Source organism: Epargyreus clarus, unplaced genomic scaffold (genome assembly GCF_041222505.1).
Source record: "Epargyreus clarus isolate Ecla_fem2 unplaced genomic scaffold, WU_Ecla_fem_2.2 ptg000019l, whole genome shotgun sequence".
NCBI lineage: Eukaryota > Metazoa > Arthropoda > Insecta > Lepidoptera > Hesperiidae > Epargyreus > Epargyreus clarus.
Window position 1 is genome coordinate 2,710,362 of NW_027332227.1, and position 26,881 is coordinate 2,737,242.

Consider the following 26,881-nt stretch of genomic DNA (forward strand, 5'->3'; position numbering starts at 1 on the left):
AATACATGGAAGCCTATTGTGGGGCGTCAATATTGGAAATTATTATTATATTTTTTACATGTTTACCTCTAGAAATCAGATAAGTATTTAGTATGTACTATTGGTATATTATGCATGTTTATAGAGTATTACATACATTTTATATTTCTAGGTTTATATGGCACTAAACCTAGAAAATATGATTCACATTCCTTAGAAGAAAATTCCTTGCATAACCCAGTGAAGTATGCCCATATTTTATGAGTATAGATATTTCTAGCCTAGTTCTTTTACTAATAAAGTTATAATATGATCTTCTCATAAAAATATCTAAGTTTATATTTATTTAGGGAAATAGTAACAGAGTACGATGTTTCCTGAATCTTAAGTGGTCGGCCTTTGAAAAATTATAGCTATAGTATGATATTTAAGGGTCGTTGTACTAATGGTACATAATATAATTTACAGCTGCATTGCAAATAAGTTTATGAACTGCTACAGAATGACTCCACGAAATTTGATAATAATAAAATTAAATATCTATGTACTGAAGTTTATAGAGATGACATAATTTACCTACGTGCCAAATAAATCTACGCCACATCATATACAACCCTTATATACCCTAATAACTTAATGCTTGAGTGTAACTTTTGTTAATTCATATTAATACTTATTAAAATTTAATCAAAAATTTAACACTATTACATATAAGTTGTGAAAACAAACATTTTATTTAAGACACGTATAGAAAGCTCAATTTATTAGGGTTTCAGCGAAACGACCGCAAGAACGTAGAGCCTAACATATGCGCTACGAACTGCTACGACGCTACGAGCTTGAGCGAGTCTACGACAAATTACGTAGCAATTGCCTTTATTTGCAGCTTCAAATTAATGCTAACATTTAGTGCTACGGCTTATGCGCTTTGCCTTTAAGTTATTGTAGTAATTTAATTCCAAATTAGACAAGATTCGACTAAGTCACCCTTTTTTTATTTTTAAACGAGCTTTTGCCCGGGGCTTCGCTCGCGTTACGACGTATTATTTTCATCCCCTATTTTATCCCCTTGGGGGTTGAATTAAAATCCTTTCTCAGCGGATGTCTACGTCATAACATCTTCCTGCATGCCAAATTTCAGGCCGATCCGTCCAGTGGTTTGGGCTGTGCGTTGATAGATCACTATGTCAGTCAGTCACCTATGAGTTATATATATTTAATATAAATATAAAAGAAAAGAAGAGATGCACTACCAAATTAGTTTTAACATCTAAAGAACATTAAAGTGTAATTGATAATTTAACGGTAATTCAATTGAACTCACTGTACAATAAATTACACAGATAGTAGCTCAAAGCAGATTTGTGCTAAATCTATTGGCAGCGAATAGGCAATTCGGATAACTGCTGCACGAATAGACGCCTTATTTTATACAACAGTTCGGTGGCGCGCAGTATTTATAGTTTTCACAATCCTTTAATAAAATTTTAGTAGTACGATATACCTACTGAATATTTATGATATAAGAATGTTAAAAATTAACTTAATGTCATAATGAGAATATTGAAAACATAATTAAACAAAATTGGTATAGTCTGCACGAAACTGCTAGTCCGCTCTGAATAGAGAAACGAGTCGCGTCGCCGTAGCAAATTGTATGACTACACCTGCCCGCAACAACTTCAGAGCGGACTAGCAATTTGGCGCGGATTATACAAAATGTACAGAAAAATGGTGAACGTGGTAAAATACTTTTTCCGTACTGAGCTTTTATTGTTAAACATCACTGCAATGCGTCAATTGACGCATTCCACACGTACATTGTAAATGTTGATACAAAGATTCAATCGGCAGTGAATAGGCTCCGAATAAAGGCAGCTCGAATAAAGGCCATCCGAATAAAAGCCGCTGGATTAAAGCTACTTCACTGGACGGCGTCCGGTTCGTTGTGGAGGGGTATTGTCCGATTTCACGGTCCGCTTCATGACTGGCCCTTTATTGACTTTAAAGGTTTATAGAGTGACGGTTTTCAATTTAGGGATGGCGATTCTTTCCAAAATATCGATTCGATTCGAAATGCAATAAATCGATTCACACCAAAATCGAGGCCCAAAGAATCGATTCTCCAAGAATTGATCTTCGATTTTTACAGCTAGAAAGGGCGAAGATAGCGAAAAAGGTCATCAGGGCGTCCAAAAAAGCACTTAAATACGTATCCGTCAGAAAATTACGTCTATAATACATTCAACCAACTTCGAAAAGATCGACTTCCAATTTTCTAGGATAAAAGATCGATTCACTGAATGGATCCAGTAGTGGAAATCGATTAAAATAATCATTTTTTCGCCCAAAAAATCGATTCTCCGATTAATCGATTTCACATCACCATCCCTACGATTCATGACTGGCACTTTATTGACGTTATAGAGTGACGGTTTCAATTTACAGTTCGGCCGTCGATGAGTTTGAATGCGTGGTGTTACCGCGTGTTAATTGCTATTTGGCACTGCGAGTTGGTAATTTTAATTAACGTTTACTATTATTTCGTACTCGCAAAGTAATTATTACCTTTGATTCATAAATATTTTGTAGCTTTTAAAACGTAAACGATTTTTTTCAGTTAATTTATATAAAAAGTAAAACTTGTTGTTGCTTTTAATGATACTTAAAGTAACATAACGTGAAAATACGATATTTTTTATTTTATCTGTTTCATGTTATTTTATTAAAAACCTTACGTAAACTGGCATTTTTATTGGTATGTACAAATGTTTACTTTACATCACTTTAAGCAATAATAAAGTGGAAACACATTTATTACTTTATCAGATGCTGAAAGCCCTTATCAAAATACTCGCCTCTAAAATTTCGAAGGTAACAATGTATTCAATTCCACCTCGGAACGAGAGCCATTAAAAAGTGCTAAAACAGAAATCAACGGTCGGTGATAAAAAGCAACCCTCTCCGCCCCGACGGCTCATTGAAATTCTGACGGTATTTAAGATAGGGATGGCGATTCTGTCCAAAAAGTCCGAAAAAGAACGATTCTTGAATCGATTCGTATAGAAATGCGATAAATCGATTCACAAAAAAAATCGAAGCCCAAAGAATCGAATCTCCAAATTCAATCTATAAATTTTTCAGCTGAAAAGAGGCGAAAATATCGAAGAATAGAAAGGTAAGGTAGGACGAAACAAACACTGAAATACGCAAAAAATGTCTATAACACAACCTACTTCGAAAAAATCGACTTTCAATTTTCTAGGATGAAAGATTGATTCACTGAATCGATTACTGGAGATCGATTATAATAATCGACTATTTTAGCCCAAAAGATCGATGTTTCGATTAATCGATCTTAGATCGCCGTCCCTACTTCAAGGCACGAGAGGAACGCGGCGTTCTAACTAATAAAAGATAACTTGTTACTGTAACAAATCATTCCTTATCTACGACTTGGGTTTCGTCTGCCTTTTCACAAGTTTGTTTCGAGGCTAAGTTCTATCTAGAATATTAGCGCGTACGTGTATGCGTTACAAATTAAAGGGTATTCGATGGAATAGACATGATCTTGGCACATGTATACCTTCGTTTTGTTCGCATCGCTGTCAAAATTGCGTGTGGATTTCCAAAAATCATTTGGTTTTGAAAATAGGTAAGTAGGGATGTAAAATTGTGACGGGATGTCAAATTGGATAATTTAAATCTAAAAAATAGGATTATTATTGTTTTCTTTCAAAAAATGCTGTCTCTAATAACAATAAAAAAACAACACCATTTCAACACATTAAACTTTTATACCCTCAAAGAATTCGTAACGTTCACGAGCTTATTAAGTAATTCCACCATCTACTAACAGAAATGCTCAAGGAATTAATATCCCATCAGTTATGTGTAATGGAATTTTATAATGAATTTGATCCACCACATAACGACCTTCGTAATGGCCGAATCCCGTTTATTTTTGTACGAGGCGATTTATATTTTCAGGTTCTGCGCCGGACACAGCACTTATTAAGTTTGTACGGTAAATATTTTATACTTAAAGCCTATCTGATTGAAGGTCACTAATTAATTATCTATGTAGATATCTGTAAAATAAATTACCCTATATCTACAGAAACGTCCTTTATTGAACAGACATCCTTACATTTTGTAAGTGATAAAGACGACGAGAAAAAGGATTAATAATTGAATAAAATATTTGCGACGTTGATACTGTCTCTCCGCTTTTTAATAAATTTAGAAAAAATATCAAAAATACACTTCGTTATTTTGCTCCATTATGCATTAAGACGTATTTTGGATATAAAAATAACTTACCAGCTTTGCAAGGATCCATTCCTAGATCATTAGAGTCTTTGTGTTCAAACTCAGTCGACAGCAACTCGTCTATCGTGTACTTGTGCGGCTCCTCTCTCCCCTCCACAGAGGTTACTTGTAGCATGACACTCACTAAAATCGCCAGTACAGCGACAACCGCTGTCGCGCACGCACTGTCACACCTAAACGTCATTTTGATGTTTTATTCACTAGCAGTCACTGTTACATAATTTCTTAACTGTTTTGTGTAATCATCTGAAACAAAAGAAAGTAAGCATATTAAAGATCTTACGTTATCACACACTTTTGGGATGGGTGTGCTAAATTAATTTTAATACAAAACAAAAAATCAACAGTAACGAGACAGTTAGTCTAAAGTTTTCAATAGAACTCATACAGATAGAACAAGGATCGGAACGTTCCTAATAAATCAATGACTGGAGTTTAATAGAAAGTTTACAACTACAAACAAGTTTCATCCTTACAAATGCGCCTGTTTCAGAAAATAAAATGAATTCTGTATTTGTTCCGATGCGGAGTGTAATCTGAACTTCCGCACTGATGTTTATTTTCTTTAATAATGTCTATCACCTGATGTTTTACTCCATGAATCCTAACTACTAAGTTCACTTCATATGAGAAATTGGTTCACCGACTCATTACCTATTACTACGCCATTACACTATTACGTACCATTTCGACATAACTTCATACTACGATTGTCTGTGTTTTGTCTAGTCATGAATACACACAGATATGAGCACTAGACTATAATATCAATTAAAATTCATAATTTTGATTTTTAGTCGAGAATCGAATTAGGAACTTCCTTCATGTCAGACCGATATGGTAAACGCTCCGCCACACGGGTCTTCAAACATACTTTTGTCCAATGAGACAGAAGTATACCATCGTAAAATAATCTCCAGCTGTTGTATACATGTAAAGCATTATAAATGTGTACAGGAGTGGCAAAAGTTTTGCCTATAAATCAATAACCGAAGTTTAATGGAAAGTTTAAACTACAACAGGGTTCTGACAAATGGTGGTTTCACAGTACGGCGCGTCTGCGTTACCGCTTCCAACCATTACCATTCAAAGGAATATCTACTCTGAATAACAGATGGAAATAATAGATGTTTGTGTAAACTATAAAGAAATTTCTGTTTTATTTATTTTGTGTTGCGATGATTGGTTATAGTGAGAATTCTATATTTTTGATTTAGAAAAAATGGTTAGACTATTAGCATTCAAAGGAAATTCGACTATAAATAACAGACGGTGGAAATGATAGACTTTTGTGTAAATTATAAAGATTTTTTGTTAGAATGGCTTCAATATCGTCTGTCTGTTTGACAATCAATTGGTGATAATAGTAATTTTCTTTGAATTTAGAAAGAGATAGTTACACAATGCTTTATAATGCATCAATAATATAACTTTTGTAAAGAAAATATTTATACTAAAGTCTACAAGAGGTGATCTTTTTCTAAGTTAGCAATTTCTTTTAGTAGACAGATTTGAGATTTTATTCCGAAGTTAATAAAATAATACAATAATGAGAAGTTACTAGTAGATTTGTTATATATTAAAAACTAAATTATAAGTACAGTATAAATTATAATCTCAATTTACATACCTGTAATATTTTGACGCATTTAAAATCTCTACAAGTATTTATGAATAATTAAATTTGCAAAATTTTCGCAATAAGTTAAAACTGATTGCCGCTATCCAAAGATGTTTTTAAATAACATCACTCTGAGGTATATCCGACCACCACACACAGATTTTTTTAGTTATACCGACGACCACAAACAAATGTGGAACTGGGTCAAACGAGACCAAATGATCCAAAACGCGACAATAACCTGGCTTAATGAAACGAAAAGTTTGTTGTGGTTGACTTTTAACGAGTAAACTTCGTTAAACCATATCCGAGGGTGCGTTTAAGCGTGTCCAAGGGCGCTTATATCAAACATCGATGTTCCCTTTGATGTGATGATTAGCCGCCGCTAACTAGAGTGTAAACTTTCACAGGAATTTGGTGTCACAGCTAAATTCGCATTATTTTTATCAACTTCGAAGGGTAACATTTTCGGGCATATGTATGTATGTCTCATTCCTTGGCACACCCTGAGTAGACTATATTTTGAAGCAGTCGGGATTTTTTTTTTTTATAAAATCACTAGTTATTAGTAAAATGTTCTATTGTATTATTTTTGCGGATACACATTGCAATAAGGCAAGTTGTTAAACGTTAAAGATTTAAGTAATTTGCCATACCATTATGAATATCATTCAGGAAGCTACTTTAACAGGCGTTCCGTTAAGAGGCTAGGCTATTTATTGAACGGCTAACTAAGCCAGTTGACTTCGATGTGTATTCATAAACTTAAGAACTTTTCCTCATAAATCTAGTCGAGCTTATCAGAAAAGTTATCTTATTTAAGTATATCAACTTTATACGGACGCGATATAGACGATCTACCTTTGATGTGATGATTAGCGACCGCTAACTAGAGTGTAAACTTCGAGTTGGGAATTTGGTGAAGTTTGAACAACTTGGATAGTTTAGCTGTTCCGTGAATTTTAAGCTCGTTTGTCTGTTTAGATATAATTATAAGTTTCAAAAACGAAATTAATATGAAGTTGAGTGTGTTATAGGTATTTAGGTTTTTTAGTATCTATTAACGATTCATATCGGAAATATAATGTTATATTCTTAGATATTTAAAAAAAAACAAACAAAACGCTTTTAAATGAAGACTATGGTCGGGAATAGTTTTCTTAAAATCAATAATGAATTGGTTGTAATGCATTTGTAGCTCCGCCTGAAGCTGATTTGGTTAAACATCGTAGCTTTTATGTTGGATGTAGCCCAAACTAAACACATGTCACTGACTGTCCTCAGGAGTGGAAACACATGTGTGATTGGCTTCAGGTATAAACTTTGGTCTAGGTTGGTTAGAAAAGAGTTGGTTGGAAAAGTCCATGTAACGACGTACCAGGTAATGCAAGGTCATTTACTATTTTAACTTTATAAAAAAGAGATGTTACAGTTGTCTATAATGCTGACTATAACGCCATTTGCATAATTAGTATCGTAAAGTTACAAAGAAAATATAAACAATTCTCACGTGTTTAAAACATTGTTTCTGCTTCGGCTCAAGATTTTTAACTGTACTACTTAAATAAAACAAAGAAACGCATGCCCTACTTTTGAATTTAGATTACTAGAATATGCTAAAACTAGGCCCTTTCGTATTTATATATACACACCTACAAGCAATAAATAAATAATTATATAGTAAATTATTCACAAGTATGAAGTATACTTACTGTTTACTAATTATTAAAGAAGTGATTGTGATTTAAAAATATGGCGACCATAGTGATGCTTTGGTCATCATAATAGTCTGATACAGCAAGTGTCAGTTTCGTTCTTCAGTCATCATTAACATGATTAATACTACAAATGTTTATTAGAGTGATCGAAAAAAAATCACTATTCTAAACATAGATAAGTGTAGATATCTCACCGCCTTGTAAGTGAAGGGAGCCATTAAATGACTTAAACGGCTGGCAATTCTGTCACCCGTTTAATGATAAGCCACCAATTAAGATAAGTATAGCTATCTCATCGCCTTGTAATTGAAGGAAGCCATTAATGACAGCCATTAAATGGCTCACAATTCTGTAAGCCATTTAATGGCTGTCATGGTGTAATTTACGCAGAATAATGCCGACATGCGCAGTTAAGACACGAAATCTAAGAAAAAGTGCGAAGAAATATCGTATCATTCGTAAATGATCTACATACTTACTTAAACTACATTTTTTAATATTTTTCAAACACGAAAATAATTGACACTGACAATTGTCAAAAGGTTACATTTTCTTGTTAGGAGCGAGTAATCTTTACTAATATATGATTCTAAAGCACATTTCACAATGAAGTCGCAAACAAAACAGATTTTAAAATAAAACTTACTTACCTACTTTTCCATTCACCCTATTGATCATTTAGATCTTAGACAGTTCCTAGTAATGGATCACCTCTTTGCATAAACTGTAGTCTATCTTCAGACTTAATTAAAGCTTCAAGATAACCATTACTTAGTTGTGGTGCATAGATTTAACTATTAAGGGGTAAAGCAAGAGATCGAGTTTAATGTAGTAAAACTGCTTAAATAAATCTAGACGCACAGGTGCTTGTGGACCAAATTCAAGGATTAGATTTAAATGACTGTTTAAGAAACACATAGAAATAATTATTAAAACTAAAATCAATTGCTTAAAATACTGCAACTCATGTCACTCCAACAATTTAGACGAATCCAACGTTACCTCAGATTAAAACCCGTCCAAGCCGTTTGTATAGCAGGACATGCCAAAGAATGAGATATAAATAAATACATATAAGTTCGAAACATATTACCCTCCGCAATCAGATAAAAATTCGTGGAATGGTACATAAAGTGTTTTTATTTCATTATTTTGCGTATAACACAAACACAGCTAAAATTGCTATTTTTAAAACCTTGTGCATATATTATTAGAAACTAATTTATACGCTTTATAGTTGAAGGAAGCGTCGTGAAAATATAATGTAAGAGTGGAGAGTGTCAAGATTTCTCCATAGTGCTCTTAAAGATGTGTGAAGTATACCAACGTGCATCTCAGCATAGTCTATGGCACTATAACTTTTTTCTTTCTAAAGAAGAAACCCATACATAGTGGTGATAGGCGACAAACACGATAATTAATTTGATTATATCCACTTAGTTATTGCTTTAATAAACTTAATTACTCAAGCTACTTAATGTAGTCGAACAATAAATGTGGTTGCACAATGAAAAAAAAATCATGGTTTTGCCTACAAAAATTTTTTGACAAGTTCTTGATACTAAACATTCTAAATATTTCATTGGCAAAATTATTTTTTTATTAATAACAGGCGTATGTTTTAACTAGTTTAAAACTGTAGATTTAGATTTTATGACATTTTATACTAAAAAGTTTATGATCAAATGTCTGTTATGAGTGCTACATCTTATAATATACATTAGTTGACCAGAAAAGTTTAAATAACAGATGTAACAGAAACGTAAGAATTTTATCATTATTTTCACGCAATATTTTATTGATTCTATTTTGTCTTGTTAGTTATTAGTTAGCGAACGGAGTTGCAAGCAAAGCCAAGTCAACAATAAACTTAGACGTAGGACATATGTTATCAACTTGATATTACTAGTTCAATGAAGAGCCAAGTTACAGGAATATATGGCGGTGTTACGAACTGAGTTGGCGTACTCCGGAATGTCTGCCAAGTTGCCGCACTTGGCAGGATTTCAATTTTAACAGTTCAGCTATTAATTTGATGCTTCTAAATGGTATATGTTAGAGATTGTTGCTTTGTACTCGCTTTGTGTGTTGCTAAGTGATTTTTAGTGTTACCTATACGTCCTTCGTCCTCCGAGACGAACCGTCTCCAGAGGCACCACCTCTACCACCTATTTCTGCGTTATAACAGCAGTGTAAAGTACTGCAGTGTTCTGGTTTGAAGGGTGATGTAAAGAAGTAATGACACTAATGACACTAATGACAGGCGTCCAAACCTAGTCCTCAGGGGTAGCATCTGTAGTTAATGTCAGGTGTTGAGCGACAATAGCTAGTTACCATCAGGTGGATTGCATGGTTGTATGATACTTTTTACAATAAAAAAGTCAGTTATAGGGCCACAAACTGAGTTAGCGTACTCCATTTTGTCTGCCAAGTTTCCGCACTTGGCCGAATTTTGATTTAACCAGTTCAACTATTTATTTGATGCTTATACCTTATACTTACCATAAAATAGGTACTTTAAAAGAAACCTTTTGAATGTAATTTAATAAAATATTGTTTAGTTAATTTCCTTGGTAACAAGTCAATGTAGGTAAACATCGAAATACGTAGAAATTTGCTTGGTAATTCCAATACTTTACATTATGCGTGTTTACAGCTAATTTCCTTTAGGCATAATATGTCTTTGTCATTCTTCATCGTTTTATATATAACAGACTTCTTTCGAAATTTCATTTAGCTGGCTACAGAGAAATTGTTTATCAGGACGAAAAAAGCGGCCCAGTATTTTAGTGAACTTTTACGATAACTCGCAGAGGTCAGGGCTGGCCGATAAGGCGTCCTTTCCTCCTAAAGTGTTTTTACACGATTCGTACACAACTGATAAGGGAAATACGAAATTCGGTGAGCTTCCCAATACTTTTTATGTTTCATTTGAAGCGATCTATGTCAGGATATGTGTACAGCAGTGATAGTGGTTAAGGAATTCGGAGTCTTGATCGAGGGCCCGAGGTTCATATCTCAGGCACCGCACCTCTGACTTTTCAAAATTGTGTGCGTATTACAAATTAATTTTCACTTGCTTAATCAGTGAAGGAAAACATCGCGAGGAAACCTGCGTACCTGACAAATCTTTAAAGAAATAATTCTAAGGTTTGTGAAGTCTACCATTACGCACTTGGCCAGCGCTGTGGACTATGACCTAATACTTCTCACTCTGAGAAGAGACTCGTGCCCAGCAGTGTGACAGTAATGGGTTGATGATGATCTATGCCGTCAACCCATCAGTCTCACTATTGGGTACAGAACTCGTCTGAGTGAGACGGGCCTAGACCATAATCTACCAGATAGGAAGACTTCCTATGAGAATATTTTAAAATACCTCTTGAGCGCGTATCCTCAGGATATTTTTCTTTTCCATTTACTTCACATTTGATTTTTCCAAAATGTTTAATTACATTTACTTTACGATATGATGAGGATAGATATAAGCTTGATAGTTGTTTAAAGAAATTTCAAAAGTAGAGTATTAGTAGACACATTTGGTCAGCCTGGGGAATATGGCTAATCTTGTCCCAGGGTTAACGACGATACAATTAAAAGTCGTAAATTACATTAGTCATAACGTGTAACCGACCTTGCAGACACGTCGTCCTTGGTGCACTGACCAGAACAGTGTCACGGTTGTTCTGTGTAAATGACACCGTTCTGTTTCGAATAAGTCTTTGATGTTGGATTTGAACAACAGTTAATACTTATTTAAGGCTCCGTTTCCGTTATCAGTGGGTACCTAAATAAATAAAATTCACAAGGAAGATGGAAATTAATGAAAATTCAGGTCATGTTAAAGAATCTTTACCTCTTCTTTTTAAATCCTATTGCTTCAATTATATCTCTTATTATAATTGTTAAAAACCCGTAGTAATCTTCTAATCTGGGTTGGTGTAAGAATGTATAGGCTACTGGCAAAAAGGCTAGTTATTCTCTCTACAAGCCATTCAAGTTTTAGGTTTTTGTTATAATATAGAAGTACCAGACGAGCAGTCCACCTGATGGTAAGTGGCTACTGCAACCCATGGACATCTGTAATTAAACCCAAATAGGATTACATATTCCTACTTGAGGTCGGCCACAGACACCTTAGAACCTTTAGGTTTGTTCTCGCTGCAACTAAAGTGGAACGCTTTATCCCAACACATTAGTTCATACCAGCGAACAGCAGTGGCAACTTTTCTGGTATGTAACAGAAGTACAAAGAGATGTCTTTTGTCATTTCAATAAACACAAATCAACAAAAATCTGTGTTGCGCAAACTGCGTTACGATAAATACTCATTGAACGCAATTATTTTGTTCTAAGTACACCCAATCGTTGTTGCAACTAATCAGCTAGTGTTCTTTGACCTTACGCCCCGTTTCGCACCAATATGTCACTGGCTTCTTGTAGCACAATCGAGACTTTATATCACTTATGTAGAATCCATTTTAGATTGACACTGATTAGTAGTTATGACGCTATTCGGTCGGACAACAATAGAGCTCCGGTCGCCATTATCACTGAGCGATAACAGATACATTCCAATAATGAAGAGCCTCCTTTCTTTGTTATACGTGCCAGGTTGGAATAGCAGAAATAGCAGAAATATAGGACTATTCTAAGAACAGTGCGATAAGGGAATTATTTGGGCATAGTCCGCGTAAAACTGCTAGTCCGCTCTGAATATAGAAATGAATCGCGTCGCCATAGCAAATTGTATGACTACACCTGCTAACAACAACTTCAGAGCGGACTAGCAGTTTGACGCGGACTAACTGACGAACTAACTAGGGATGGCAATCTGAACTCGATTAATCGAAGAATCGAACTTTTGGCCCAAAGAAATCGATTATTTTCATCGATCTCCAGTAATGGATCTTAATTCATGGATTCCTGGATAAAATTCTAGAAAAACTGAAGTCGATGTTTTCAAAGTGAATGTGTTATAAACATTTTTTGCTGACGGATACGTATTTCAATGCATGTTTTGTCCTGATGGCCTTTTATTCCTTTATCTTCGCCCTTTCTAGCTAAAAAGATCGAAGATCGATTTTTGGAGAATCGATTCATTGGGTCTCGATGTTTTTGTGAATCGATTTATCACACTTCGATTCGAGTCGATTTAGGAATTGATCTTTTTCAGAAAGAATCGCCATCCCTAGCGATAAGGGAATTATTTGGGTAGGTAACTGGTAACTGACAAACTAACACGAAATCGATCAATCTTCAGCTGTCTACTACAGTGATATTTCTGGAGCCGTTTCGAGATATTTGAAAGCAATTCTGCCTTTTGGGAGCGGAATAGTTGCTGCTTTTATGGCTGCCGATAGTAATGTAAGGAACATTGTTGGTTACCGAACAAATTGGAACAAAGCGCTGACATTTAAGTCCAATACTTCAAGTAATGGTTTTACGAATTGTTTCTCATGGACCAAAATATGTAGTAAGTTTAAACTCGTAGTTTAATGATATTTTATATATTAATAATGGCATTAAACTATTTAAAACACACTTTACGTTAAGTACTGTAGCGATGTAAATTTACTACATAACAATTTAAATTATATTTCTTCAAAATTACTATCGACTTATTAATTCTGCAACTTGATATAAACTTGAAAATATATAATATAAGAAAATGAGACATTCTGATCTTATTTTCCCAACTAGCAAATTGCGATTGTGGTTTGCTATTTTTTCTGGTCCAATAAAAAATTCAGACATATTACAATTAAGACACTAATACACTGACTCAACACTTAAAATAACAATGTAAAAGCACTTAACCATTATCTTGTGAAAAAGTTCAAGACTTTTTAATTTTACCCATAGCTTTCAAGCTAAACTTAGAAAATACATCCAGACAAAAATAGCTCTAGAATCTCGTACCGCAACTTACGAGCAAACATCCGGCGCAGTCTGGCAGCTGTTCGACCATCGGCGAGCGTCGTTAAGCGAGTAAATAAATAGAGAATATCTTATATATAAAATTCTCGTGTCACAATGTTAGTTACCGTACTCCTCCGAAACGGCTTAACCGATTTTCACCAAATTTTATATGCATATTCAGTAGGTCTGAGAATCAGCTACTATCTATTTTTCATACCCCTAAGTAATAAGGGTTGTTCACCCTTAACATTTTTTTATTTATACAGCATCAAAACGGTTTCAAATGTGTGGTAAGCGAGACATACTGAAAAAGGAGAGATCCGAGGCGTTCCAAGTTAGTCCTCAGGGGTAGCAACGTATCTGTGACCGGTCGCAGTCAGGAATTTATTCTTATCTGGAGTTGATTACAAATGTTCGTGGGTGGCAGGACATTACGCATTAATAGTCATAATAAAACAATAGACGTAGTAAAAAAGTGTAAGGGTTGGGTTAGTATATATATATATATGAGTTAGTCATAGGTATTAGAAGAAAATGAACTAAAAATAGAGATATATATAAATGACAAAAAATATTTACTTGGCGATTTGAAAACCTCCTCTACAAAGTCGGAAAAAATAAATTTTATATACTAACTTTGGCACGAGGCTTGGCTCGTGGTCAGAGGTTTTAACGTATCCGTCGGGAACGAAACTTTTTTTCGGAATAAATTTCGTGACAATCGCATATTATGTATTTAAGGTGTGAAAGTACAGCAAACAAAGAGAGACAAACTCATATTCGTATTTAAAACCAATATTAGTTAGGATCCGCCAAAATACTTTACGCTCATAGCTTATATGGCAGTGATGCGACGAGTCTTTATAAAATACGAAGAAAAAGAAGCGACAGAGCACTGAAAGGAAATTGTTACTGCGACTTGAACTTATTGCCTAAATCTCTACTCTCTACATTCTCAAATACTTTTCCTCTCAGCATTGTTTAGGATAAAGATTTTTTTTATTTCGTTGTTTTATTGCATTTTGAGACGACAAGCGAATGCGTGTAGAAATAGTGGTGCTACATATGAAAGTTTGTTTTACTAACTAGAAAATAAATATAAATAAATAAACGCTTTCTACACTCACAGCCCCACACTAACATTCCCTGTGTCGTGGATGGACACAAACATAGACAAATACACAAAGACCCAGACCCAGAAACAGAACATCATTTAGATATCTCTCTGGCCGGGGATCGAACCCGGGACCCTTTGCGCGTCAAACCGGTATGGTGGCCGCTCCGCCACGCGGGTCGTATAAATTTAATTATTGTCTGAAAAAGTCTTATCATTAGTTAATTAGTTACTACTCTCTTACTCCTTTGACATTATTTGATACCTTTAAATTGTTTCATAGGGTTTCCTTTGATAGGTGTGTATGAAAAATAATAGTCCCTAATATTGGGTCGTCAAGCATATTGATTTAGAATGACGTCACTACGCTAATCATGTGTTGTCACCCTAACTATACGGAGGTAAGCATAGTTTTCTTATAAGCAAAATTCAGCTAAATCAGTTGAGGTTAAGTCATTCAAAATTTGATTGGAAGAGTTGACCCGTACTTACTAACAAGACAAGATTAACACAAGCTTGGAATAACACATAACAATAGTTCGTAACAGAAATGTTATTACACAAAAATAATATTACGCATCTCGTGTACGTTATTACAATATGCAAATTTAATACCAAATTTGAATATACGTTAAAACCAAATTAGAATCCACGCAGAATTACAACGGCAAAACATAATCATTTGATATATGCATGTTTCATAATCTATATATATATAAGAGATTTCCACGTATATAGTCACTCATCACGATATCTCTGGAACCATTAGAGCTAAAGACTTGAAATTTGGTAGGAATATTCTTTTCACCGAGTAGAGGTCAGCTAAGAACGGATTTTACGAAATTCCACCCCCAAGATAGGTTGCGGGGGTGTTTATTAAAAAAAATTCACATTTTAAAACTACAGCTCTTATAGGTATGAAACTTAGTCAGGATATTCTTTTTGGCATGTTTGAATTTACTAAAAACTAATTTTATGATATTCAACCCTAAGAGGGTTGTGCGGGGGCGTTAAAAATATTAAAAATTTGTGTCTTCTAATCTATAGCTTTTAGAACTCTGAAACTTGACCAAAACATTTTTTTGGCATGTTTGAGTTCACTAAGAACTAATTTTATGATATTTAACTCCAAGAGAGTTGTGCGGGGGCGTTAAAAATTAAAAAAAAAATTGTTTTTTTCCAATCTATAGCTTTTGAAACTCTGAAACTTGGCCAGAATATTTCTTTTGGCATGTTTGAATTTACTAAAAATGAATTTTATGATATTCAACCCTAAGAGGGTTGTGCGGGGGCGTTAAAAATATTAAAAATTTGTATCTTCCAATCTATTGCTTTAAGAACTTTAAAACTTGGCTAAAATATTTTTATTGTCATGTTTGAGTTTATTAAAAAACTAATTTTATGATATTCAATTCCAAGAGGGTTGTGCGAGGGCGTTAAAAATTAAAAAAAAAATGTGTACTACAATCTATAGCTTTTAGAGTTCGGGAATATTGCCCTTAGAAAAAATGCACGGTGTAAAATAAAAATAAAAAAAAAGTAAAAATATTTAATTAACAGCTGCAATAGACCAAATTTTGAAACGATTTTTTGTTTCGTCCTGTTAAACAACCAAGAATAAATACCTCGAAATTTATACGTTTTTTTTTTTTAATAAAAATGTATATTTTAATTGACATTAAAATAATATGACTAATTATTTTTTTACAATATTTTTATTTTTCCATTCGGCTTTTAACTGTTGCTGCTTGACCATTCTTTGAACCTTTTCATTACTCAGCTTCTCCATTATCTTCATAAATTCATAAAAAAACGTAAATGCGTCATATAAGGCTCGATGGAAAGATTTCTGTCATAAAATAAAAAAAAAAAGATTAATTTATTAAAATGAATTATAAATAATTATAATACTGTAAATAATAATGTAAATAATACTGAAAATATATGTAAAAAATATATGTAAATAATACTGTAAATAATTACATTTCGTGCTTCATCATAAGCTGCGCCAATTGATTTCCAACTAACTTTTGAATCGTTAAAGGTAGTTCAAATTTTCACAATGTTTGTACTTTAATAACTGCTGCAATATTAAAAACTAGAAATGTAAAAAAATGAAAATTTTGGTTATACGGAAACCTCCAGGTGCGGGTTCGACTTGCACTTGGCCAATTATTAGTAACGCGCAGACCCGCAGGCCACAAGGGAAAGTCGCGGGCCACACACCACCCGTGGTTGTCGGGTTGCCGACCGCTGGTGTTAAATATTAGCTTTCGGAAATTTGCCGATAAAGTGTTTATTGATGCATATGTACATAGAAATGTTTTTGAAATTATACTAAGGAGGTAAAAGAAGTGTTTTATGTATGTATACGGGAATCTTTTAGGTTCGAAGTTAGACAACGTGGACGGGTGCAAATTTCATATATGATAATACGTAAGTTAATTCAAATTGGCCTACATTTTGGTATACTGATTAGGTACATCGCAACTACTTTGGACACACTGCGTGCCAACATTTTGTCCTGCCGTGGGGTATGGTTGTGGTTATGCGTGGATTAGTGATGGTGATGTGGTAGATACATAGACCTTGGATTAAAATGTTGGGCTAGAACAGGGTTACAGTATTTCCTGCCTGTTGTATGAGACTAAAGGGGGACTTCTGGAGTTGCGGGCGGCAAGAATGGGAGCTCTAACCGCCCAGCCAGAGAACCTGGAATGAACCACTGTATGTAAGGCCCCATATAATATGGACGGTTCCTATGGAATAGTGTAAATAATAATTATCCCACATGAAACTTATATTTTAAAGCAAGTTTCATTACAGTCCACTAATTAGAGTTTTAGTGTATGTTTCTGAAGAAAGCTTGACCAATTTAGGTACACAGTGACGAAAAAAAGCTTTTATTAATTAAATATTAATGCTACTTTATCGTTAAAATTGTTAAAGGTACAAATTTACGATTACAATTATTTGTATGTCATATAATATATCTTTACGCGGGCGAAGCCGCGGGTTCTGCTAGTGATATATATTATGTGCCATAAATTCAACGCAGGTGACGTTTCATACATTTTGCGTGGTTAGGCCGTTTACAACAACGCGTGTTTTCGGCGGTTAATTGGCGCGAATAATTAATACGCACATCGTATCGTGTGCCCAGACGTGTGCTGATCGCTCGTTCATTTGTTTGCTTTTTTAAATCTAAAAGTACACTTTTAATTTCTATTTTAAATTTATTTTATTTTTACACGTGAAATATATGCGCCAAACATATGACATAATTATTGAAGTAGGGAAATATTTTTATATCTCGTGTCGTAATGTGTCGAGAAGATAGGATAGAGTAAATCTTCGTATTTTCACTTCTTAGTTATCAAGATCACACCTACTTATTTCTTTTTAGTAAAACGGTGTTAAACGCTGTTATATTCTGATTTCAAGAATGTCGTACCCCAGGCCTTATCTAGGGTTTATAAATGGGTAGCAATAACCGTTTATATTATTTTAGTTATGTCGACTGTGACCAAGTACTCGTTTGGAACCTCCATATAAAAAAAAACTTTATATTAAAATGTGGTAGTAGTAGATATTGTTTATTCAGGTAGGTACCACCGCCATACCTGTTTATAGTAGAAATCTGTCTACATATAGGTGGAAGGGTGCGGAAGCCTGCTGAGTTACATTATAACGCGACCATCTTAGTCCTGAGGACTGATAACGCATCTGTGATCGACTTCAAAACTAGGTTAGAAGATGGTCAATAATGGTCACTTACCATCAGGTACCCATGCTTGTATTCTACTTCCATTTTATAAAAATCACGAACAGAAAATTGCATCCGTGACACATTTATTTCAAAAGACGGCTCTAGAAAATATTATTCCACTTCTCTCTAGAAATTATTTAAATAACATCAAAAGCGAAACAATGAAATTTGAATCTCCAATATCATAAATCATACCCTTTGAGTAATCCTTCATATTGCGGGTATCTGAAAAGTTTCATGGTTTCCCCATCACAAATAATAGGAAGCTATAAATTTGAAAATTTTAACAATGTTACACAGAGAGTATTGTAAAAGGAATCCAGTTAACTTAATTAACTGTAGTCGAGTAAATCAGCCCCTGCTTTAGCATTTATGATATACGATCCAATCTTTAGTTAAATAGAATAGAAAGTTCTGTTTTAAAGCATCATATTTGAGCTTTAACAATTTATGTAGAGGCGGTACTAAATACTACCTTGATAAAATATACAACGGTAGGTCCGGCTTATTTCTTTAAGGTATAAAATTGTTTCAAAAAATCCATTTGTATACTTAAATTGTTTAAAAAATCAGTTTCATAGCTTTTAAAGACAGCTATAAAAATCTAATGATCTTCATAGCCAAATAGCAGAAAAAGGCATAACTCATTTACTTATTATATATTATTACAGTATAAGAGACATACAGAAAGTAGGTGCATGAAAATTAATGTAGTGAAATTTCAAAAAGATTAAGTTTGATTACGTTTGACTTTTATATTTAAGTGTTGTTAGTAAGATATACCTACCTAAGCTTCTAAAGTCGTAAAACACCGACCGACAAACCGACCGAATAAACATTATTAATTTGAGGAATAAAATGGAAGTTAGACATATAAAATTGATATTAATGAGTGTTTATACCCATTTTACTCCGGATCTATTTCTAATATGAAACTTTTAAAGTTTCGCCCTAAATTCACAGTCATGTTTTGAAATTAGGCGTGTGTACCAACACAGCAACTTTTAATTATATTTTTAGCCATGAGCGAATAACTGAAAAATTATTTTAAAGAGGAGGAAGTACTGAAAATAAAGGATCATTTAGATGTGCCTGTGTGCATAACTCATGTATACTTTTTACTAACTTGGTGCCGATTCCCGTTTCAATCCCAGGCCAGACAAATATCTGAATGATGAATTTAGATATCTTTCTGGGTCTGGGTGTTGGTGTATTTGCCTTTGTGTGTGTTAATGGCATCCACAACATAAGGAATCCTCATATAGGGCTGTGAGTGTAACCTTTGCTTCTACCTAATTTTCTTTTTTATAATATTTGAGCAGCAAACAAGCATGCAGCCCTCTATACATAAATGGCTATTGGCACCTTTAGTCTTACTTTATCTGTAATAAAATTACATATTTACCTGAGTTTGTCCACAGATGCATTTCTACCCTTTTTAAATTCAAATTCAAAGCAGAGCACAGCAGCGCTTAACACTATTGTTATTACTGTGCCTCTGGAGTCGAACCAACATAGTTTTACGCCCAATTGACGCAGAGATATCATATTTTTCTCAAACTACTCGTAACATTTCATCAAAAAAAATTGTTTTTGGATTTATTGAAGTAGAACTTAAATTGATTGCAATTTTCATACTTCGGGCTTATCACAGTACTTTACTATGTACTGATTGACAAAAATATATAAATACATACATAACAATGCAATTCTTAGTAATGTTGTTTTAAATAGATTACGTTCGTATGCCCTCAAGCGAAAAGTTATTGAACTGTATGATATAATTTATTCTCACGTTATTTATAGTTCGTTTTATAAGATAATTATTAACAGTGCAGTTATAAAATTACTTCATCATTCTTGGGTTATATTTTTTAATTAGAACTGAGGTAGAGTAGTTTTGTTTTCGAGGGGGAAACCTTTGAAAGGTACCCGGTGCCGAGGGAGCGACACAGAGTTATGTGGGATTCTTATAGCACTTCCCCCGGTGGCCGTCCTAGGCGCTGCGTAAAGGACTCCGGGATCTCCAGAGGAACCCAACCGGAGTCCTCATAGCGCGTAGCCCCGTCGGGCTCCGCCCAGGTGAGCATGCCGCTCGCCACACCGTCTGTTGTACACGACGGTATGTGACCACACATACCGCCGTCCTTCCCGGGGTCGATGGCCGGGTGGTTCGAGCTCCCACTCTTGCCACCCGCGACCCCGGAAGCCCCTTTTAGTCGCCTCTTACGACAGGCAGGGGATACCGTAGCCCTATTCTGGTCCTGGAACTACAGGGACGAGAACTGAAGTAGACCTAAGGTACCTTAGGCTGAAAGTAATCATCGATCTTATGAAGAAGTGTTATATCAGCCGCCAAAACTTTGTCGGCTTTCATCTTCTTAAGGTTCCGTATCCAGAGGGTAAAAACGGAACCCTACTAAGCCCCGCTGTCTGTCCTTCTAACTCTATCTTTTGAACCGTAACACTTGTTTTTTTTACAGACTTGGTATGTATATGGCCTTTATAACAATACTGAAAATAATCTAAAATTGAACATAAATCGGGATTTGCCATACAAGAAAACGCTGCTTTTATTAAAGCCTTTTGAAAGCCTATTAGCCTATTGGCTAATAGTTCAAAATTTAAAATTAAATGCTTGCTATAGGTACTTATTTATAAAGTGTGTGTGTGTTAAGTATGAATAGTACTGTAGTATAAAATCTTGGCGCTCTCTTTTTTATTTCTAATCGAATAACATTTCAGTATTTGAAAAAACAATTTTAGAAACATAAAGTGAATCAAATGGATTAATATTTATGGATTTTTAAAAAGAGCGCCCACGCTCAATATTACCCTAATCGGATGATTGGAACTGAGTTAAAATCCGATTACATATTTGATAGACAGTCGAATGACAGCAAAACTACAAAGCTGCTAAAAATAAAATCGCAAAATCATTTGCTAAAAACGGCGTGACAAAAATTCACAAAGGGTTTGACAAAAAACGGAGACTATGTGTGTATTAATGTACATAACCTTTTAGCTGAAATAACAAAGTACAATTCGGAACATAAATAGATACACATTTCGAGCATTCCATAATCCCTGATGTCATATTCGCTTAAATGTCAGTTAAAATTCCGGAAATACGCACTTGTGGTCACGACGATACGCGTGTACCGGTACCTGGCCTTCCTGTCCTCAGTACGCATTAGGACCGTACCATGAGGATTATATTTTTGTCTTAAGATATTTTTGGACGAATTTTTATCCAAAAAAATTCTTAAAAATATACCTAACCTATGTTATCACACTCGCTCGCGAAACATTGTGGTGATCACATATTGTTTAAAGTTTTTTAATATCATTTTATATATTGAAAAATTATGATTTGTATCGACCGTATGTGCAGTACAACTGTTGGTAGAGTTAAAGTTAAGAACATTGTGAAGAATTTTGAGAAATAGAAGTTGGATTTGTTTCGATGATTTCCGTCGTTTAAGAAGGTCATGAATTATTTGTAAATCTATCTTAAATTGTGAATAAAAAATTGTAAATTTGGAACTATAATTGGAACTATTTTTGTGCTTTTATGACTCATAGCTTCCTTCCATAACTTCCCACGACTGGAAGAAGTTTGAGGAAAATTCTAGCACGCTACTTAATAAAAACTTTTGAATGTTAAGGCACTATATACAGGCAAATCCGTGTCAGAAGATTTCAAACCATCGAACCTTCAACGAAATTAACCACTATCAAAATATGGTAACGGAAACCAACATCTATCCGTGTCATCTCACGTCGATCACCCATCCATGGTACGACTGCGCGCGACGTTTCCTAACATTTAAGATCAATTAGGATCAAGGCACGCAGATATACGCGCTTCGTTTAAGATACAGTAATACCTCTGACTTACACGATTGGTGGGACCGAGTGATAACCGCGTAAGTCGAATTCGCGTAAATCGGGGAATGCATGTACATACCATCACATGGTATGATTTCGTATTTGTGTTGACTTCGAACAACAAATACAAATGTTTACATGAATAACTGTAGGGTTAGTAAGCTTTTTTTTTATAATCGGGAATTGCGAGACACTCAAACCATAGTAGAATCGACAAGATTTTAAAATCGAGTAACTCCGAATTCGCGTAAGTCGGGGTAGCGTAAGTCGGGGTATTACTATACTTTAATCCAGTGTTTCAAAGTTTGAGTCGCAACCACCTAAAGCGTCGCATAGTCTCAATACAACGGTCGCGGGGGTTCGCGAAGTGTCAGTAAAAAGGATAAGAAATTAATTTAAACTCAAAAATATACTTTAGCTAAAAGTTAATTACGTTTTGAACCGTAATCTATTTACGTATTTAACCGAAATCTAATTACACAAATATTGCAAATACTTGTAACAGCGAAGGACAGGGATAAGTATTTTAAATAATAAGGGAGCCGTGTTATGAAATACTGTGAAAAACACTGTCCTAATCCAGCAAGCAGGCGTGCTGAAATAACTATAATTATGCATAACTATAAACGTGCCTACAGCATGCGATATAAGATTACGGAGCAGAATATAAGCTTTCTGTAATGGTAACTACCTCATATCCACTGCGTAATTACATTTGAGACTACACGGCGCCGTATTAAACTTGTATTTACAATAACGTTTGCGTAACCTTTCAGGTGTGTGATACAGTCGAGTTATCATAATGGGTTCTGTATACGATATGTTATTTGCGATAGTTATAATATTTGCGTCGTCAAAAATATGCGCATTATGATTTTTTACAATTTTCATTTAGGTATTCAGAGCATTTGTAAGGATTTATTTTTAAAATGTAAGTTTTCTTGACCACTGAAGTACCAACTAACCAACTCACACTTGGCAAAAAATAATGGAAAATTCATATTGAAAGATGAATAGGTGATTTAAATGATGAAGATATATATAAATAAATATATAACCTATAACCTAAACGACGAGGCAGACGGGCTACCTAATAGAACTCTAACCTAATACATATTTAGCAATTGACAAGTCGCCAATGTATCACTGGGTTTCGAGAGCTCTTTTTGCACTTTTTTAAGTGCCATATACAATAGTCAATCGGTATGTCTATAAACGGACCCTTATATAAGTTTCCTAAATACGTAAGTGTATATTATAGAGATTCATGTTTACAGTAACATTTGCGACGGTAAACACCTCTTTAGTGTAAATAGCGGCGTGGGATTATTATCACCGTGCATCCCAATTTAGGCTGTGTCACGTTACACGTGAAACTAAAGTGCCGTGACAAATTCCGGAATAGCTATGACAAGTTCGTACGTGCTCGAACGTTAATTAAAAACTTGTTTGTGACGTCACCCTATTATTATATTATTTAGATAACAAATTGCATAAATTAATTTGGCACGTTTTATAATTTAGGTGCGTTATTTTGTTTATTTTTAGTCGATTAGTGTACATTTTTACCGAGAGAAATATACATAGATAATGTTGCAATTAATAATAATCGGTCTATTTATCTATGATTGTGACAAGTGTTTTTTTATTCAGTAAAATTAAATATATCTTAGAGATTCCATAAAATACTGAAAACCTCAAAACTTAACATATTGTCTTCTATGTATTTGAATAATTAAATAAATTTGAACAAATTCTGAATGAAAGAAATATACGTACCTAGTTTTGTTTAAACAAATATAATTTTATCCACCGACGTAATAATTTTTAGCGTAAAATTCCTTAAATAAACCTTTCAGTTCCATTTGAAACGTACAAATAAATTGTATCGTAAATTGCTGAACTTTTATAAGTTTTAAAAATAACGAGCTTTACTGGAAATAAGCTCGCATTGCAGTGCACTATTAAAGCTTCAAATTGCGTCTTTTTACAAAAGGTAAAATAAATTGACTGTCAGATTCACGACTGTGTTCCCAGGGCAAGGGTATGAGTGAACTACATTGTATAAGTCTGTTCTCAGTTCATTGCAATGGTATTCAAGTGTGTTATCAAATTCCATTTGTCAGCATTGGAAAAATTAAGAATATTTATTTTCCCATGGATGTGTGTGACCGATTACGTACAAGTACCTATATAAAAGTTCGAGGTTCAAATTCTTGACATGCACTCCTGGTTTTTCAAAATAATAAATAATTAATTATCACTTGCTTTAACAATTTGATTTACCGGTAATGGAAAAAAATGTGAGGAAACGTGCACGTCTGAGAGAGTTCTTTACAAAACAAACGTTTTCAAAGGTGTGCGAAGTCTACCAATTCGTACTTGGCCACCCTTCCACTTTGAGAGGAATTCGTGCTCAGCAGTGGGATAGTAAGTAATGGATAAAGTGAGTTGACGATGGTAATACTTAGGCGGGCCGGATATAAGCTTCTGCCTTGAAAACCAAGTCAAGTTCAAGGTAAGTAATCAGTGTTTTCTTTAGTTTTTCTAGGTCTTCATTAGTTAAACCTTGGCCTCATGCTGACACCGCAACGTCCGCAGCGCTGCGTCAGTCGCAATGCATTAGAAAATAAAAGATTACAAAAGATACGTCACATGTTACTTAAAAAGTCTTAATGATTAGTAGGGATGTTACTAGTATTATTTTTTCAAAATTCGTCAACATAAATGTTGGGATTTGGTGTTCAACATAAAAGCAGGTAAAAAAATGGATTCTAAATAATATTAATAATATTAGTTATTTATACAGCCTTCCTATACAGCGAGGACACACTTCAAGTAGTCTGGGCGGTTTTGGATAGGTTTGGTTTTGATTTAGTTAAGTACTCATATAACTCGTAGATTACTATTATATTTGAATTTCTTTTTATAATTTTGCACACATAATTATCATAATTATGCTTTGACAGGATGCATTATAAGAAAACTTGTACGCCTAAAATTTCTTTAAAAATAAAACTTTTTTTACCAAACATGACGTCTATCGACCCTGGTAGCGATCTATCTTAGGCTTTGATAAATTTAGATCTTATGTCAGCAATGGTACTTGAATCCAATACCTAAATGGGTCTTACAATAAATGGCGGTCAAATAGCTTGAGGGTTATATGAAATATGGAACTAACAAAGAGATTGATTGATATAAGCTTTTAACCAGGTGGTTTTAACGTTATTGTTTATTCCATACAATTCCCCGTCCACTATATTTCTTTCTAGCTGACAGATTACTTTAGTGTTACAAATTGTAACAAAAAACTCAATAGATTTTTTGATATATAGTTTTTTAGAAGCAGACATGCAGACAGCAGCATGTTATCACCAGTTGATAAGTGATCATCAGCCATGGAAATTTATAACCGATTCCATGTAGAACAAGAATTCTAGTGGAAGGCGATCACAGGCGCTTTGCCGCTCTTGAGCACTCCTTAGTAGTCCTCTGAGTCAGTCAGTGTCAAGTGGAAGTGGCAGGGTTCTACTAAAACGCCCTGCTTAATGTAAGGATTAGGTGTGGCGCCTGTGACGGTTGTACCATTTTTAAGCTGAACCTAACGAAAAAGCAGCCGGCCAACAGAATGGAAAGTTACCTTTACCTATAGACATTTGCAACACCAGAGGAGCCCCTAATGCATCGCTGATTTTGGATGAAAACTTTTTTTAGGGTTCCTTTGCTCCGAAACTACAATAAAAGCGTAGTGATAGCCTAGTAGGTAAGAAACTCGGCCTCTCGATCGAGTGGTCCGCGGTTCAAATCCCAGGCATGCACCTCTGATTCTCCGAAATTATGTATTAGTAATTAATTATTACTTGCTAAAACGGTGAAGGAAAACATTGTGAGGAAACCATCATACCTGAGAGATTTATAAAAAAAAATATCAAAGGTATGTGAACCTACCAATACGCACTTGGCCAGCGCGGTGGACTATGGCCTAATCCTTCTCATTCTGAGAGGAGACCCGTGCCCAGCAGTGGCACAGTAATGGGTTGATGATGATGATACTCCGAATCTACTGGACCAAATAAGTTAAAAATTGGTACGCATATTATGATTCTTCGTGACCCAAAGACGAAGGTTTAACGAAAACAACACTGAAAAGGAACGGTGACGAAATGAAAAATAAAAGAAAAAAGTTTTGCAAACGTGTTAAGTAACTACTTGCTCTGTTTTTTGTACCTTATTTTGCATACCATGGGGGTACGAAATTGTACTAAAAAGTAATTGATAGACGATCAAAAGTTTTATAACTAATTTATAGTGACCCGAGTATAACAATCTAATAGTTTATAGAGACACATGGGCTACCAAGTTGTGCCATTTCCGTATCAACCAAGTTAAGATACAAGTCACTAGTGGACTATTGACCCTCGGCAAAGCTGACAACAGTTTGACAACTTGTTACCTAACAAGTCAGTGGGGCGAGCTATCGAAACTTATGCGGGTCACGATGAAATCTGTCTTGTCCAATAATATATTATATT

General features: G+C 34.5%; 1 protein-coding gene across 1 annotated transcript in view; it reads right to left on the reverse strand.

Moving 5' to 3' along the window:
• Positions 1–26,881, reverse strand: part of tok (tolloid-like protein 1 tolkin) — a 111,865-nt gene that overhangs the window by 78,004 nt on the left and 6,980 nt on the right. The window contains exon 2 of the mRNA XM_073083377.1: positions 4,303–4,557. Coding sequence (XP_072939478.1) covers positions 4,303–4,495 — 193 coding nt within the window. The 5' untranslated portion in view covers positions 4,496–4,557. The remainder of the gene's footprint in view (positions 1–4,302; positions 4,558–26,881) is intronic.